The sequence below is a fragment of the Gymnodraco acuticeps genome, unplaced genomic scaffold (genome assembly GCF_902827175.1).
Source record: "Gymnodraco acuticeps unplaced genomic scaffold, fGymAcu1.1, whole genome shotgun sequence".
Lineage (NCBI taxonomy): Eukaryota > Metazoa > Chordata > Actinopteri > Perciformes > Bathydraconidae > Gymnodraco > Gymnodraco acuticeps.
In genome coordinates this window covers 130,001-149,291 of record NW_022989767.1, presented here as the reverse complement: position 1 = coordinate 149,291, position 19,291 = coordinate 130,001, and the positions used below count along the sequence as shown (strand labels likewise).

Genomic DNA, 19,291 nt, shown 5'->3' with positions numbered 1-19,291 from the left:
AAGTTAAAAAATAAAGTATAAAGAAAGTAAGGTCATAGAAAACTATTTCTGCTAAAAAGTTAGCAATGATCGAGTCAGAGCGAAACATTTCAGATGTGTGTATCTCACACTGCACTGTGACTTTCATTCATGTGCCTTTTGTTATCCATGTTTTATTATCTTTGCTTTTAAATGAGTGTTTTAAACGTGCCTTGCTATCTAGATAAAATATTACACACACATACCGATGAACACGGTGTAATAATGAAAGCCTTTCAAATGTTTTGCAGTACTTGCAAGTGAGAGAAAGATGACAGATTGATAAAAATATGAGAAAAAGAAGAACTCAATAGGCGCGTTCACACCGGAGTACTTTTCCCGTTTGGTTCCGTTAGTACCTCTTATTTTGCGCTCACAGAAGAGGGGACACATGTTGATGAAGAAGAGGGGACACATGTTGATGTAGAAGAGACATGAAGAAGAGGGGACACATGTTGATGTAGAAGAGACATGAAGAAGAGGGGACACATGTTGATGTAGAAGAGACATGAAGAAGAGGGACACATGCTGATGTAGAAGAGACATGAAGAAGAGGGGACACATGTTGATGTAGAAGAGACGTGAAGAAGAGGGGACCACATGTTGATGTAGAAGAGACATGAAGAAGAGGGGACACATGTTGATGTAGAAGAGACATGAAGAAGAGGGGACACGTGTTGATGTAGAAGAGACATGAAGAAGAGGGGACACGTGTTGATGTAGAAGAGACATGAAGAAGAGGGGACACGTGTTGATGTAGAAGAGACATGAAGAAGAGGGGACACGTGTTGATGTAGAAGAGACATGAAGAAGAGGGGACACATGTTGATGTAGAAGAGACATGAAGAAGAGGGGACACATGTTGATGTAGAAGAGACATGAAGAAGAGGGGACACATGTTGATGAAGAAGAGACATGAAGAAGAGGGGACACATGTTGATGTAGAAGAGACATGAAGAAGAGGGGGACACATGTTGATGTAGAAGAGACATGAAGAAGAGGGGACACATGTTGATGTAGAAGAGACATGAAGAAGAGGGGACACATGTTGATGTAGAGGAGACAGGAAAAAGTGGATTTTGCACAATAGGTGACCTTTAAAGTACCCTAGGAATGAGCTGTGTGTGAATAAGCCTTTGAAAGTTGTTTATCTGATGGTCTGTTTTCTGGAAAGATCATATGAGTCCGGCGTTTAAGTATGTGTCGTGACAGAACTGCCGCTTCTTGTGTTCTGTATTAAACAAACAGCTGATTTTAAAAAGCTAAAGGAAGTATAAGATAAGCAAATCGTGCCCAGAGGCTGATTGTTTCTTTGGCGTGTGTTTGTCTGAATAACCGTGTTGCAACGGTTGTCATTAAGTGTTGCATCTCTTCGTCATTACCCCAGAGTGTGATGACCTTTTGATTATTGTGGTTACACCTATAAGTTTGTCCTTAAATACTTAACACAACTTCTTTCTAAATTGATTACATTTTTAGGATAAAGGGTCGTCCAAACCGAGAACAACTTCTATAGAAATAACCAAAATATCTTGCTTTAAAGATCGTTCTAACTCGAGGTGATGTCCGAATTCCCTCCACAACTTCAACGAAAGTGGTTCAATCCAACCATTTATTACACTTATTATTCATATGCTTATACTAATCCATTTCTTTGTGCAACAAAAATATAGAACAAAGACATCCTTATACTTGAAGTCCTGTAGTTGGTGATACGCGTCTAGTCGTTGAGCAATATAACTTTTGATGTACCGCATGCATTTTAGACACAAAAGAAGGTACTTAAGGTAGAAAATGTGAGACCAAAATTGCTTTTCTGTAATATAATATGTGTTGACTTTGGGAAATAGGAAAGTAAAGCATCTTTACACTTAAAGGGTGTCAAGACGCCATTGGTTTGTGGACCTAGGGTTAGGGTTAGGGTTAAAAAACAGTAGCATTGAACTGGCATATTAAACAGTGGGTGCTTGTATGTGTTGGCCTATTGATATTAGAATGGTGGCTATCAATTTGGTATATGAATAGGATAAGATGTTAGAATTGGTCCTTTTTCCTCCTTGTTATAGTAAGATGGAGAAGGAACGAGCAGATAGAGACACTATTATCTTTATTCACTACACACTCAGTCATCAAAAGTAGCAATAAAACACATTGCCAATTGTTGATTGATTCTAAAAGACTACTCGTAGTGATCGTGACTCTTGCATGGGCTCACTGATTTATTCTCAGACTACTTTAAACTTGTGACTTTTTTAAATACTTCAAGTAACATTTCAGCATCACACATTTTGACATCTATCAAAGCTTTGTGAACTAACAATGTATAATTCAGTGTTGAGTACAGGGTCACTTCGGTACAATCCATTTACTGGTTCTCCGAATAAAAGAATAATTTAACGCCATTTTAGCTCTGATTTGGAAAACACGAAGGTCTTTCATATGACAAACAAGAGACAGACGGTATGAACTTTCTCTTCCAATCATCTGCTCTTTTTGATGATTGTGATACTGTGCCTTCCTTCATTACGAGTCAAATATCAATTTACCCCTGAGCAGCATGGTGCACTGCTTTCTTTGAAGTTTGCAGTGTGTGTCTACCCACAGAAGTCCAGTGATGTCAAAACAGCTGCTTCAAATCAGCAATGAAAAGCCAAATATTTGCTATGACATCATTGCTTCGACACGGAGCAGATTTAGAGATATGGCAACCACAATGCAATCTGTGTGAGACTAAGAGAGGGGTGGTGGAGCTTTAAGGAAAGTGACCTTTTGATTAGAATTAATAACTTACTGAAGAAGGAATAATACAATTGTGAGTTTCAGTTACTTTTCAGATTGCAGTTTTCCGTGTGTGTTGATTTTTCCTCTTTAAAGACACTTTATATATAAACCCCACTACATTTCTGAGGTACTATTACTTCATTACATTTGTCAGCTTTAGTTACTTTTCAGATTACAGATATCTGTCCCCAGGTATCTCCAGATGATTGTGTGTGAAGCTAAATACAGATCAGCTGGGAACAAATCTGAACACTTTCAATCATTCTTACCCATTGGCCCATGTTGAAGTCCTTGTAATATGGTCAAATGTTCATGAACAGCTTTTTAAAACAATTTGAAGTCTGTTTTTTCCTCGGCCAACAATGAACATGAACTCACTTTGATGTCTTAGCACATTCAGCTGGCGAAAGAGAGATCTTTTTAGCAACTTCCACACAAAATAATGACAATTTTCGTGCTATGAAGGTAGAAAAAGTCTACTAACTAAATCCTTAACCTGTTAAACCCCATCCGCCCGCGGGGAAAAAACACATCATCTGCAGGAAACAGCGTCTGAGGGCTTCTTAATATTTAATAAACTATAAATGTTTCATATCCATGTAACGGGAAGAAACTCAGCTAACTGATGATATGAACAATTCTTAGCAAAAAAAAACACAAGACTAACGCTGAGCCCCTGAATTAGCCCTGAGCGAAAAAAATGCTAACGCCGTTAGCACAGAACTCACGGTATAACACCCTTATTACTTATCGTAAATGCAAATCCAACCCATCGATTAGCATCGTGAGAACACACAGATTCGATAGGTATCTGTATCATCACTCCATGATCAGAACGCGCGACATTAAAAACAAAAACAGACATCTCAACACGTGGCATTAGGTAGCGAACACGGCAATATGTCTTACTTTTGTTGTTGTCTGATCAAAAGTTGTCTTCAATGGCATTAAAACGATGAAAACGCTGGTGAAGGTTAATCCATAGGTTAATCCAATGTGTCTGTGTCCCTTTGAAATAATTTCTGATAATCCATCAGCAATAAACCTACTTTTAAACTTTCAGATTTCAGAGCGTAAAATTCAGGCAAACTGCGTGCGCATAGCCCCCACTTCTCAATGGTAACGTTGGTGTGTATGTGGAGATCCCCCTTCAATTCTATTGGCTCTAACGGTTCAAAAGAGATGTCAATCACCAAAATCGACCAATGGGTTCCAGAGAAACGTCAAAAACGCCCATTTCCACCCAAATCACCTCAGAGGTGGAGTTCTTTTTTTAAACCTCTCTAAAAAGATCAAATATCACTTGTTTTGCATCAATCTTGATACAGGGTACTTATTATATGTTGTACTTTAGATTCCTAAAGCTTTTAGTCTACCATCCCATCATTCAAAGTTAGTTTTCACTATAAGTAAAAAAGAAATGTTGGACGGACACTATCATTTATTTATTTTTACTATGTTCAATCTGAATTTTCTTTAAAATAAAAAACATCTATATTGATTCTGACTTTTCTCCATCCAACTCACAGGTTTATCATTACTTTGAGAAAAAAGATTATTAATTTTCCCCTTTTAGAAGTGTAGTTATGGTCATTTGTTCTGGAAATGTCATTTTCGAGCCTGAGACCTGAAAAGCAGGCTTGGGGTTTAACAGGTTAAATCCAAAAGCAGGTGTTGTTGGGGTTATATCTGCTTTCCTAAGCTTCGTCTCACCCTGGCCTCCTAAAAACGAAAGGTGTATCCTGTGTTTTTTCTTTGGTTTTTAACCTTTGACCCTAACCGGAGGAAAGAAAAACATTCTTCTTCAAAACAGAATAACTGCTGTTCACTGTAGCATCAAGCCGTTTACACACTAGCACACATAGAGTTGTCTGCACTACATGTGTTGAATATCATAAATCAAACACATTTTTTGGACAACAATCAAAGCGGACTGACGGCTATCTCTGCCAGAGACAGAAAATGAATGAATGCAGCTTTCATTCTCCCCCACTGCTCTGAGAGTTGATGGTAAAGATACCCACATCACAGCTGGGAGCATTGGGTCGAATCATAATGTGAATTTCTGCCGTGGATGTGTTAACCCTCGACCCTTTATCGCATTATCCGTCACTTTTTATCCACTGAGAGCTGATGTATTGGCGATCATCTCAGCAGGTGCAAATGTTGCAGTTCTGTCTCCTAAACTGAGGGCAGCCGGTACAACGAGAGTTACTTCGAGGGGCTGAGAGCTTAAGACTTGAATGCCTGAGCTTAGTCTCACACATGCCATCCTCAATCCCACGTCATCGTTCCTCTGCACTTCTGTTTACTAGCCTTGCTTTTAGCTTGTCTCATGTTAATAGAATGCCTGTGTATATGTGTGTGTGTGTAATGCCACTTTTTACGCTGCTATGGACAGTCTTGCACTAATCAGGGTTCGTACGGTCATTTAAAAACCTGGAAAAGTCATGGAAATTCTAAATGCAAATTCCAGGCCCTGGAAAAGTTATGGAAAACAATATGTTTGGAAAAGTCATGAAACTGTAACTAAAGTTGCATCAAATATAATTTATATTTTATCTAATCGCCGAAATATTAATACTATAACGATAATAAATAAATACTGTATCGTATAGTAATGAAACGTAAAATGCCATTTAACTGTTGCGGTATTTCGCTGGTGAGAGATGTTTACAATCACGCCCTCTAGTCGGCAGTGGCTTTAGCCTGTAGGAGCTAATAAGCCTACTATGTGATATAAGTTATTTGTTTCATATGCAGACCTTATTTTCCTGTTCCATGTTAAAATAAACAATCTTCAGTGGTACCGCTGAGAAAGAGTCATTTTATTGGTCATGGAAAATCATTGGTGAAAAAGTGTATGAACCCTGACTAATGCACATTTCTCAAAGTTATTGAAGTGACTGTTATTTTGTATATATTGATTGTTGTTCTTTTATTCATGTGTTAATGTGTGCATATGTATAAATGTGTCTGTTGATTGTGTATATATACATATTTGTATACTTATATATATATACACACTGGACGCTGCACTAGGTCAGAAACCAGAGGAGACTGTGAAGTCCACCGCAGACGGACCACTTTTGGACAAAATGTACTCTCCATTAAAGGCAGCTCGTTGTGGAACAGCCTCCCAACTGAGATAGGGGATTGTCCCATTCTCGTTTTAAAGGTCAACTCAAAGAATGCTTGAGAAACAAACAGACGTGCAATCACCGCTAAATGCACTTTAACACAGGGGTATCTCCTCTTGCACTTTAGATATCTCTTGTATCTCCTCGTGCACTTTAGGTATCTCTAGTATCTCCTCTTGCACTTTAGGTATCTCTTGTATCTCCTCTTGCACTTTAGGTATCTCTTGTATCTCCTCTTGCACTTTAGGTATCTCTTGTATCTCCTCTTGCACTTTAGGTATCTCTTGTATCTCCTCTTGCACTTTAGGTATTTCTTGTATCTCCTCTTGCACTTTAGGTATCTCTTGTATCTCCTCTTGCACTTTAGGTATCTCTTGTATCTCCTCGTGCACTTTAGGTATCTCTAGTATCTCCTCTTGCACTTTAGGTATCTCTTGTATCTCCTCTTGCACTTTAGGTATCTCTTGTATCTCCTCTTGCACTTTAGGTATCTCTTGTATCTCCTCTTGCACTTTAGGTATCTCTTGTATCTCCTCTTGCACTTTAGGTATCTCTTGTATCTCCTCTTGCACTTTAGGTATCTCTTGTATCTCCTCTTGCACTTTAGGTATCTCTAGTATCTCCTCTTGCACTTTAGTTATCTCTTGTATCTCCTCTTGCACTTTAGGTATCTCTTGTATCTCCTCTTGCACTTTAGGTATCTCTTGTATCTCCTCTTGCACTTGACATGTCGTTGCTGCTATAGTGTATTACCATGTGATAAATACTTGTGTATGCTGCTCTTGTTCTTTTGCACTTTTTGCATATCATGTATTTTGTTTCTGCTAGGTTTGTAAAATGTAATCTTCTTAAATGTTGTATGTGAGGGACTGCGGATGGAAATGAGCTCAAAGCTAAATCTGGCACTGTTACGCTTGATACATTTGAATGTGGTAAGTGTTCATTACTGTGCATTGTCCCTGCTAAATAAACGATTGAAATACATTAAAATATTTGTATTTGGGATTGTGGGAAACGGTATTTGCGATCTCTCTGTCTGTACACACAAACTGAAAGATTGACAATAAAGTTGACTTTGACTTGAAAGGCAGTACAATAACGATACATGTGCTTCAAGTGTTCATATAACAATGCTAGTGGAAGATAAACCCAAAGGAGACAAATCCTCAAGAGACTTAAACCGAAGGAAACTCAACTGGTTGTTATCCTGAGTCCTTCACATTAACTTTACATCGAGCATACTTTACATTCTTGCTGTTTTATTGCAGGACAATGCATTCAATTATTGTCGTCTTTGCATTGACTGCACGACCTTTTGGCGTTCGACCCGCACGTCTTTCAGGACTCTTCCATCGATCAAATCGCTCACCATCCTCATCATCTCATGCCAACACCACCATTAGCATCCTCATCTTCCTCCATCACTGCTCACACACACATATTTGTCACGTCGTTACTGTCATTGCTCACTCACTGAACACATTGAGTCAGTGTGTGTGCATAATGCTGAGCAGAGGAATCTACATGCAGAGCCAACACACATTTGATCATATTTTCCAGGAGATAAACCGCAGCCAAAATGCACTAATGCTCCTCGTTCTCCTCTTCTGTCTTGATTAGCTTAGCATTTATTTTCTCTTCACCTCATTCGTTATCCTCAGCCCCTCTCACACTTGTCATGCATCCAAACTGCGTAGTTTATCAGCGGCTAATTCAGGACCTGATTTATATGATTATGTATTTTATGAAGTTTATGATAATGTTTATTTTATGTTAAAACTCATTTAGAGTGTTATTTCGTTATACTGCACCCTTACTTACTTTTAAGGGTTGTTTTACATTTTATTAAGTTGAACTACTTTAGTTATTTATTTATTTTTTCGAGCGTGTAAAACCAAAGAAAATACAAAAGAAACAAAAGATGATACAGACATGATACAGTACTATACAAATTAATGCAATAACAAAACGAAATATTTAATTAATAATTGAATAATCTGTAGTATCATTGTCTGATATCAATAAACAACAAAACTTTAGCTAATTACACGTCCGAAAATAAAGGTTTGGTTCTATCAAGTTCGTGACTGTCCAATAATTGAGTGGAGTGCTATGTTTAGAATTTCTATAGGTTTTCTTTTTGTTTGTTAAAAGAAATACATTATAACACCAATACCTTCTTAGTTCATATTAAATGTAATGGTTACATTTAAGTATTTGTCCACAGCACACAAACCATGAGCTTCAATACATGTCCATATTGGTTACTTCAAAACTATCCCTGATAATATAATAATAATTGTATGTAATAAACTTGAAAGAAGTAGATACGTTTTACTTATTTATTAGAAATATATAATATTTAATAGAAATGTGTTAATAGTTAACTGCATAACTCAAGTGTTATTAGTCAACAAACGCATACTTTGTTGGTCTTTATTAAAGTACTTCTGTATATAAATACTTTTACATGCAGAAGGGAAACAGGGAGCAAGAGAATCGTTTTTCCCTCTCCTTTCTTCCCCCCCTTTGCAAGACTATTGTTCCCCTGCTTTGGCGCAGTGGGTTGTCCGTTGGTGTTCGGATCAGGGAGCACAGGTTCAAACCCCACTGCAGTCAGCATGTCGTTGTGTCCCTGAGACTCTTCACCCCAAAGTGCTTCTGTGGGGATTGCCCACTGTATTGAGTATGTAAGTCGCTTTGGATAAAAGCATCTAACAAGTGATGCATCTGTTTTGAACTAGACTAGTCTTTTTGTGCCAGAACTTAAAAGCACAAATACGGTGCATCTGTGAATTTTTACATTTATTGCTGAAGATTTTCGCATTTTTGTGTGAAGTTAAACTTTATTATCTTGGATCCATCAATTTATGAACCAGAACTAAAATATTTTGTCTCTTTTTCTTCTTAACTTGAAAGGATGCTACGTGTTCATGATCCTGGCAGCACATAGGCTGAAGCCTTTCTGTAACAATCTACATATTTCGAGCTGGTTTGCAATGAGGTGACGTGCTTAGCTTCTTAGCTGGGTGTAACAACTCGTATACTGTAGCAACTTGGCTTGGGTCAGACTTGATTTATATGTTCTCTCACAACACGTGCTTTAGTCCTGTCATGGGATTTCTAAAATACATTCTTGGTTTTTCAGACATCGATGATTGATTATCTCTTAGAGGAACCAAATAAAAGCTCAAACATGAGGCACAAACTGGCGAGACGTTGGGCTAAACGTAGGGTAAAGTCTTTGGTTATTGAATGGAATAACCAACCCAGATATCAAAGGTTGGTGAGTTTAAGGGCTGCTGGTTGAATTACATGTTGTATCTTTTGACAGAGCCAAGCTGTTTCCCCCTGATCCCAGCTTTTATATGAACATGGTATAGAGATCTTCTTACTTACTATACCTCTTCGCAAGAAAGCAAATAAACGTCACCTCAAAAACCTCTATCTGTTTCTTTTTAATTACCTTTCCCCATCATGAGATTTAAACCTGTGACCAAATGGCCTATGGTCCATCATAAGCCCCAGAAAAGACGACAAGAACAACTGATCTAGTTAAGCTTGGAGCAGAGGTCGCGTTAACCGAATATTTTCCGTCTATGACAGATTCTTTTTAACAATGACGGACAAATCTGAAAGCAGTCCGTCATTTTGACGGATTAGAACAAACTCGGAACAGCGACAAAGTTTCCCCGCAGCGAGGCTCCGGTGTTAAGCATGCCTGCCAAAAAGGAAATGATACCGTTTCCAAACCCAACTTTGCCTTACAAATTATTGAAATGTCTGTGAGTTTTGGCTTTACGCTGTGCGCACTCCCGCGAGGTGAAGTGGGCACGCATAACACGGCACTAACAGTTCACAAGCGTGCGCCCCGCCCCCCGTTGACAGTTCACGACTGTGCTCTCCCCCCCCCACACCCCCGTTGACAGTTCACGACTGTGCTCTCCCCCCCCCAGAGTGTAAAGGCCGACGGGTAATACTGAATTTTGACGGACATTTTACAATCCTGTCCGTCAAAATGACGGGCAGTGAAAAAGTCTAGCGCAACCTCTGGCTTGGAGTGAAGCTGCAGTTGGCCCTTTCTTTGGAGCAAAGTTACAGTTTTTCACGATGGTCAGATACCAACCAAGAAGTGTCATGAACCAGCCAAGAAAAGCTAGTTAAATCCCAGTCAGAAGCCGATGCAGTCTCCCAGAACATTTACCAGCCTCAGCAAATCAATCGTTGCAAAACTGCCTCTGAAAGGTACCAGTTATCTCCCACAGCTTCGATAAAGGACGTACAGTTCAGTACAGTAGGCCTCAGCGCCCTTTTAGCAGTCTGATTTATTTGAACATCTTGAGCTCAAACCTGTCAGCAACTACTGTCCCGTCGTAAGTTAAAAAGCTTGGCCGATGATTCGTTTTTTACATCTTTGAGCACTGACAATGGAAAGGGTCATGATTGCTTCATAGGTCACGCACGGTTAAAAGTGAACTGGTGAAATTGAAACTGTGTAATTGCCATTTCAACTCAACTTATCCCTTCAAAAACCATTTCCCCCTGATGCACGCTGACAAAGAACACACCACAGTGTTGTTTAAATTCACTCAATTGTACTGTTTGCCACAAAGTAAAATGCTTTCTTCAAGAGTAGTTTGCTTTGTCTCTTTGTTATTCAAGCTGTTGGAAAAAAGAAGGTCATTCAGATAAGCTTGATACTACTTCATGTGTGAATGTTGAAAGTGAAAGTAATTTGATGTAGATTTGTTTGGATGGTGTGTCGGCAGCAGTTACCCGAGGAAAACTAGACATTCCTGTTCCCGTCCACTGAGGAGCAAAGGGGCATGGAGCAGGACTTTCCGATTGTATCGTACACGTAGAGCAGAGAGAAGGAGAAGGGTGAAGAGGTGAGAGGTACGGGGAAAGATTGGATGAGAGAAAAAACCAGAAAGAAAAGACAGACTTAAAGCTCCCCTACTATACTGTTTTTCATCAATACATTACAGGTCTCAGATATATACAGAACATGTCTCTGATTGGCTGAAACACCAAACAGATCATTGCAGCATTACCCATAATCCCCTCTGTTTCAGCCCTGTTTCCAAAGTGCTGATTCTCTGTCTGTTACTTTAGATGAAAATAAGGAGCCCCTCCCCACGCCCCTCTGAGAGACATTTGGTTACAAAGAACACAATGGTGCTCTAGGAGGAGATTCAGGTGATAAGGGGGGGGGGGGTTACCTTGGTTGGTGATTGGCTAACGGTTACACAAGACAAAACATCGTTATGACATCACAAAGTGGCCAAAATCTGATCAGCTCATTTTCAGACAGGTTTTTATAGAAATGGATCAGGAGAAAAAGAGAGAGAATATTTTTTCCTGAAACTTTCAGAGTCTCTTTCCACAGAGGGGACACATGTTGATGTAGAAGAGACATGAAGAAGAGGGGGACACATGTTGATGAAGAAGAGACATGAAGAAGAGGGGACACATGCTGATGTAGAAGAGACATGAAGAAGAGGGGACACATGTTGATGTAGAAGAGACATGAAGAAGAGGGGACACATGTTGATGTAGAAGAGACATGAAGAAGAGGGGACACGTGTTGATGTAGAAGAGACATGAAGAAGAGGGGACACATGTTGATGTAGAAGAGACATGAAGAAGAGGGACACATGTTGATGTAGAAGAGACATGAAGAAGAGGGGACACATGTTGATGTAGAAGAGACATGAAGAAGAGGGGACACATGTTGATGTAGAAGAGGCATGAAGAAGAGGGGACACATGTTGATGTAGAAGAGGCATGAAGAAGAGGGGACACATGTTGATGTAGAAGAGACATGAAGAAGAGGGGACACATGTTGATGTAGAAGAGACATGAAGAAGAGGGGACACATGTTGATGTAGAAGAGGCATGAAGAAGAGGGGACACATGTTGATGTAGAAGAGACATGAAGAAGAGGGGACACATGTTGATGTAGAAGAGACATGAAGAAGAGGGGACACATGTTGATGTAGAAGAGGCATGAAGAAGAGGGGACACATGTTGATGTAGAAGAGACATGAAGAAGAGGGGACACATGTTGATGTAGAAGAGACATGAAGAAGAGGGGACACATGTTGATGTAGAAGAGACATGAAGAAGAGGGGACACATGTTGATGTAGAAGAGACATGAAGAAGAGGGGACACATGTTGATGTAGAAGAGGCATGAAGAAGAGGGGACACATGTTGATGTAGAAGAGACATGAAGAAGAGGGGACACATGTTGATGTAGAAGAGACATGAAGAAGAGGGGACACATGTTGATGTAGAAGAGGCATGAAGAAGAGGGGACACATGTTGATGTAGAAGAGACATGAAGAAGAGGGGACACGTGTTGATGTAGAGGAGACATGAAGAAGAGGGGACACATGTTGATGTAGAAGAGACATGAAGAAGGGGATTTTGCATAATAGGTGACCTTTAAAGAAAAGGATAGACAGTGGTTGGTGTGTGTTGTGTGGAGGAAATGAGGGGGCTGAAGATATACGGCTGCGAGCGTCCAGACTTCCAGACGGAGCAGGAGAAGTCCTCTTGGCTATGTCTGAAGGACTTATATCAATGGAGTGACTCAGTGGGCTCGTAAATGTGTGTGTGAGAGAGGGGGATTCTCGGACCACAGCTTCCTGAAGCCATTGCTCTTTTCACGCTGACTTAGCATAAGTACTGAGGGAAGTGTGACCCGTCCATTCCCGTCTTGGTACAAACAAACTACTTTTCTGGTCTGATTCTCGAAGACAAGTCAAACCAGATGCTTGTAAACCTAAACATATGGAGAAACATCATACAATCACTGTTTTGGTCCAAATTGGCTGACGTTGTTCTATGTTATGCATCATTGGGAGCAATCTGGGGTAATCTGGGGGTTTCTCAAGGACACTTTGACTCAATCCCCTCAACTGCAGCTACCAAAGCAGTTAACCTACATTTGGAGGCAATATTATCCTTTTACACAAGATGTTTGTAGTTGTGGGGAGACATGTGATACAAAGAAGGAGGAAGGGACAGATTCCTGCCGGTGTTGTTATTGTAGTTTCGTTCACTGACCAATGGAGGCACATTATAGCCAGTTCACACTTGATTTTGGCTACTACTTCTGCTTGCGAAGTATTTGAAGAATGCCGCCAGATTGACCAGATTTGAGGCATATTATCCCTGTTGTGGGAACCAAAAATCTCAAGATACTCTATTACAAAATAGTCCTGTAATGTGACGAGTACAGCGACCAGACAACACTGATAACAGTATGTATGTGCTATAAGGTTCCTTAAAAGAACTCTGGGTACCTCCAGTTTCTTGGAAAATCGAAATAAAGAACATTGTGTGTGTGGGGGGGGGGTGTCGCACGTATGTTTTTCAAAACAGGAGTTCCTTTAGACAGGTTTATGGTAACACCTGAATTGTTGTGTCTGTGCCATCTGCAAGTGGGCGTACATACACTTTAATTTGAACTGTGTTTGTCTGATGTATTGCAGTGGTGCATCAAGCAGTTCTGCAGATGAAGCTACTAAGCAGACACTTGGCACACACACACACACACACACACACACACACACACACACACACACACACACACACCACACACACACACACACACACACACACACACACACACACACACACACACACACACACACACACACACACACACACCACAGGTTTGTATTCACTGAGGTTTTATCAGTTATTGATGGCTTTGTGGAGCCATGTTGACAGCCAGAGACAGACGTGTTTATTCTAGCACAGGCCCTCGCAAACAGTGAGGTTAAAGATCAAGCTTATCTCCAAAGCCTTACACACTTGAATGAATCCCTGCACTATCACTTCCACCAGCAACAACCTCCCGCAGGTGCTAAAAATAAACAAAATAGCTTAAATGCTTGTATGTTGACTGTTAGCTACAAATGTTTGTCTGCGGAAAACATGTTGATCAGCTAATGGAGGTACAGCGTGAACAATGTCGGTACACACTGAGATAACGATTGTAGTTCTTACATTTCCTACACTAATAACGTTTCTCCTTCTCTCAATCCATCACAGTTTTTGTATGAGAAATACTGTCTTATTAAGTGTTATATTGTAAGTTGATGGCTGGAAATGTGATGATTGAGGCGATAGATCAGACCTTAGAGTTAATATTGGGAGAATGAAAACATTATAACCATTTTGTAATAAAACGGTACATCTGCAGTTTTTAATAAAGCTAAAATGGAACTGTCGCCTCGTCCATCTCAATGTGTTTAATGCAACACACATGCCCTGAATAACTGTACTGTACTTATGTGACGAGTCTTACATTCTCACAGCTGAAGAATTCCCCTTTTTACGATGACAAATTTCCCCAATCAGTCCGCACATGTGTTTCTGGGCTCACTGTAACACCATCTGTTCTCTAACCCCGAGGGCAGCAGAGACCCCCACACAGGGCTCAGTTCATATCCAAAATATATCATTAAGTGATTCAAGATTAGAGTCTGGATTTCATCTGTTAGCATTGTCATGATTTAAGCATGGCAGTAATGCATTTAATTTAAGGTTGAAGACTGTTATTGTCATGTGTACAAAGCTACAGTGTAGTTATGACGTTGAATATTTGAAATATCACCACTTTTGGTTTGCCTGTATTTCTGTTATAACATACTGTATTTTGCTATTGACTGATTTTGACGCGTTGTGTATGATTCGCTGCTTTGTATTCGAAAAACACCTACAAAAAACATGTCTTGCCGTCATTGATTTAGCACAGTTAGAACTCTTCACCCCTGCACAACTGTTTGACCTACTTTACTGGAGACTGGACTCATACCAGTAGAAATACCAATATTAAAATACCTTAGAAGTTATTTACTGCTGAAGACAATAGTGATAAAGTAGGATTTCTTTGTCCAAGTCGAATACAGAGGTTTAAAATGAAACTCCTCTGTACTCGTACTTGTTCTGAAAATCAGTAAATGTCGTATTTACTTTCGTTTCTTACCTTGGAGATGTATGCTTTGATGCCCTCGGCCAGTTTGATGCATGGCTCTCCAAAAAGCTGTGCCAGCTGCTCGGGGATGTCCTGGTCTTTATCCAGATTCAGGTTCAGCAAGCTCAGGCACTTCAGCTCCTCTGTCACACCCTGGCTACGCACCTACAAACACATCCAAAATGAGAAGAACGATTTGAAGTGCCTGGTAGCAACTATTGACGGAAACTCTGCCATATGTTTTCGTACATTGCATTATCGGGCATTTGTGCTGCATTCATGTGTTGAAACATTCCAATGAATGCACCGTTAATTTGGAACGACAACTCCAATACAGATATCAAAGTGTTGTTTGAACGCTCTGATCAATACGATACAACACATCTGTTTCCATAGACTTATAGCTCAGGATTGTACGCAAAGAAACCATCCAAAAAGCCAATGAATGCGTGTCGAAAAGTGCTTTCTTTAAATGCATTCTAGTTTACTTCCCTCGTGCATGTTTTTCTTGTTTGCTTCCTTACAGCTTGTTTCTTTTGTCACATCTGTTTACTTTTTCTCTCCATGTTTTGCCATTTATTTCTGTCCACGGTGCACATTTCCCAAAACACGCTTCACTCCTGAAGTGTAACTATCCTCGGGGTGGGAAATGGCATATTGGTGCTAAAGAGACTTTTATGAAGAACATGAAAGAAAGGAAAACACATGGTGGTAATTCGAAGTGAAAAAAACATAGAGTAGAGAACACAAATCCTTATGAGTGCATGCATGGTCTTCCTGAAGGCTTTCTACTGGACATACACTCAAACATATAGTACATCCTATCGAGACATCTAATAAGAGTTAATACGCTTAAATAGTTTAATTCCCCCTTTTGCTACGCCTCCTGTTTGGCTTCAATCTGAAGTCTGAATTTCGGGGCAGCACGGGTCGAGTAAAACATCTTTGGGAACTGAAAATGGGGCTCAGTAACATGCATGTAAGTGTGTGTGTGTGTGTAGTCTTCAGGGAGGTTGTAAGCGTCACGGTCTGAAAGCCCTGCTAATGACTTTATAACAAGCACTGATGAGGAGAGAGAGATTACAGAGCTGCACTCCTTCACCCCCGTTCTTTATTTGTATTAATGTCTTTCCGCTTGACCCCACTTTTCTAATGAAACCTGTTCCCTTGTCTTTTTTCTCTCTCTGGAGTTTTTTCTGCTTTCCTTTTTCTTTCTTTACGTCTTTCTTTGTCTCCGCGAAACAGTTCAAGTTGACGCGTGAGTGGATTTTGAAAGCGGCGTTTCAAAGTGTGTAAATTAGTTTAAACCAAGTGCTTACGGGAAAAGCTAACTAGGTCACATGACATACGTTTGAACTTGTTGCCTCCTGAAAAGGTGACTCATGTCTTTTAATTAATTCACATGTAGAACATTTCATAATGAGCCGATTTAGATACAGATGCAATTGTTCCAGTGAGTGCACATTTAAGTATACAGCTGCAGGTCAACTTTAGACGTACAATGTAGGGCTGTACCCGAATATTCGTTCGTTGGAGCACTATTTGGGTTTCAATTTCGTTATTCGGATATTAGTTTTTTTTCGTTTTTTAAATTGAATTTATTGAAAACTCCAATATCAACGTAAGAGCTTGTGCCTCTTCGGGGGGTGCTAACACTTAACCATAAACGTTATCGTTTACTTTCTCGGTCTTTATATGTAGATATTACTTTTTCTCCGCTAATCTCTGTCACGTTGTTTCCATAGCAACAACGACTTCCTGTCAACAGCGCTACCTCTCCTTCAAAATAAAAGCATGACCATACAAAATAGGAAAGCAAGCCAAATTACACTTAAGACATAAATACAACTGCAACGAAAGTAACACACACAATGCAATATCCTTTTCAATTTCAAAGAACACAAATTGGGTTACATTAACAAATAACTATAAAACAACAATACTGTAGAATAACAAAATGAATGCCGTGAATACACAGAAATACACGTGTTGAAGCGGTTCGCTGCTGATTACCCCAGGCGCGCTGAATATTCGAATATTCGCTGCTGAGTACTACCGACTATCCGGAACCCGAAAAATGGTATTCGGGACAGCCCTAGTACAATGTCAAATAAGGTAAAATATACAAAGTGCATGAAGCAGAAATGGAGATTTCCCTAACCGAACCTTACTTTCTCCAAATGTTGCTATACTGCTAAATGTACAATTGTTTGATCTGTCCTCGTAAAAATATAAGATGGACAAACGACCTAACATTGAAAAATGTACATTTTTTACAGTCTGAGGTTAGGATTTACGCCTTCCTTTTGGCAGAGATGTTTCTGCACATGGGATCGTAAATTTAATTTGGGCAAAGATTTAAAATAAATTCCGTGTGAATGGAACAATCCTTACTATTAAAGCCCCATTTAAAGCCGTATTCTCCATTGGTTTAGGATTCAAATTCAAGACACGTTTGTCTCTGACGAACAATTGAATGTATTAAAGTTTACTGAAGATACAATAACAACATTTTTAAAAAACTGCAATTGAAGTGAGAGTCACTCCAGTCGAGGTGAATGTCTTGCATTCAAAGGTTTACTCAAGTAAAAGTGTAGAAGAAGAAGAAGCAAACGTGTACTATTAAGTATCATTATAAGTAATTATCCAAAAAAGCCCTTTTCATAGGTTTCCATTAAATTTGAACATATAATATTGGCCTATTATTGCTGACATTTATCATTTTAATGTAGTTTCTAGTTGAGGTGAAGCTGATTTCAATCCATTTTCCTACTGTTGGTCATTTTAACTTGTAACATGCATCATATTCTACAAGCTAATCATGTTTTGGATGCACATACTGTAGTAATCTTAAATACAATTTGAAATGTGGTCCCATAGCAATATAAAATACTACTTTCCAACCCTGTCAAGGACTCACAAACCATATACTCTGTATTGCCCTTCAGTGAGAAAACAAAGCACAATGCACAGTAATAAATCATCTGCATACAATCAGTTCTCTTCCCAGTAAAAACAAAACTGCTGACAGTGGCATCTTGGCAGAGACCGTTCGTCTTTTAGAGAGTTGGTTTGTGATGACAGTTAACATTGGCAGACGTTTTGGGGAGGTTCAAACATGGATGAGTGAATCTGAGCAACAATTGGAGTGAAAGTCGGTTTCATTTCCTCCCCGGCGCCTCTGCCAAAACACACTCCCTGCCTAGGTGGTTCTGCACGAAGGATTAATTGTTTTTAAGGAGTGTCTTATGTGAGAATAAAAGGTTAGACTTAATAGGGCTTTCATGTGTGCGTGGGTGTGTGTGTGTGTGTGTGTGTGTGTGTGTGTGTCTGTGTGTCCATTACGTTGTGACAAGGCCGGTATGGAGCGTCTCATCCACAGTAGTGAGCAGATAATAAAGCTTGTTCACATCACTGCACTGAGCTTAGAACAAGATTAGGAGACAACTCTCTGCTCCATTAGTTTATGGAGACAAGGCCAGAGGCTAAACCAAGCTATGCAGAGAAACATCATCCCGTTGATTCACTTTTCTCAGGCTTTAGGGGGCTCAGGGAAACTTCCACCAAGTTGAGAAAGTGAGAGATGTTGTTATCTGTTGTATGTTGGGGGTAAATGAATACTTTTTGGTATTGGGAATGTCAGAAGAAAGATCTCTTTGAAAGGTCCATTGTTGAGACATTTCGTTCAAAACCACATAAAGAAATGTTGGTGGCGCTACATAAAAAGTTATTTTTTCTTCATCGTTTTCTCCTGATCCGATCAAATTGGAGTAGAGATCAGCATGTATGTGGTTTGGATATACCAAGAATGGTGAAAACCAGATTTAGTATGTCTCAAATAGCCTGATATGTTTATTATGAAGTAGCTTTAAAAGCAAATGAGTTTAAACCAAGCGGGGAAGACGGGCGCTTACGGAAAAGCTAACTAGGTCACATGACATAAGTTCGAACTTGTTGCCTAGTCCTGAAAGGGTGACTCATGTCTTTAATGAATACACAAGTATAACACATCGTAATTAGCCCATATTTTAAGAAGAAAGATCTCTTTGAAAGGAACAAATGTGTTGCTCAAAGACATTTAGCTCAAAACCACATAAAGAAATGTTGGTGGCGCAACATCAAAAGAGGTTGAATTGCCATCATGACAAAAGCAATCATCGTTTTGGCGCAATTGACATTTTGAGGCCATTAATACAATAGTTGTCGACGTATTTCAGTCTAGAGTACAAGATGGCGGGCCAACAGAGCTAGAGCCACACAGCCTGTTTGAGTTTAACGCACTGACAGAAGCACATTTTGACGTCAGATGTAGTTTAGCCTCTCTCTCAGCAGGTAGTCTGTATCCAATAGTAAAGGTCAGC

The 19,291-nt window shown here is 39.7% G+C and overlaps 1 protein-coding gene across 1 annotated transcript in view; it reads right to left on the bottom strand.

Annotated features, from left to right (window-relative positions):
• Positions 1-19,291, bottom strand: part of tnfsf10l (TNF superfamily member 10, like) — a 64,421-nt gene that overhangs the window by 23,557 nt on the left and 21,573 nt on the right. The window contains exon 2 of the mRNA XM_034216574.1: positions 14,943-15,095. Within this exon, the coding sequence (XP_034072465.1) occupies positions 14,943-15,095 (153 nt within the window). The remainder of the gene's footprint in view (positions 1-14,942; positions 15,096-19,291) is intronic.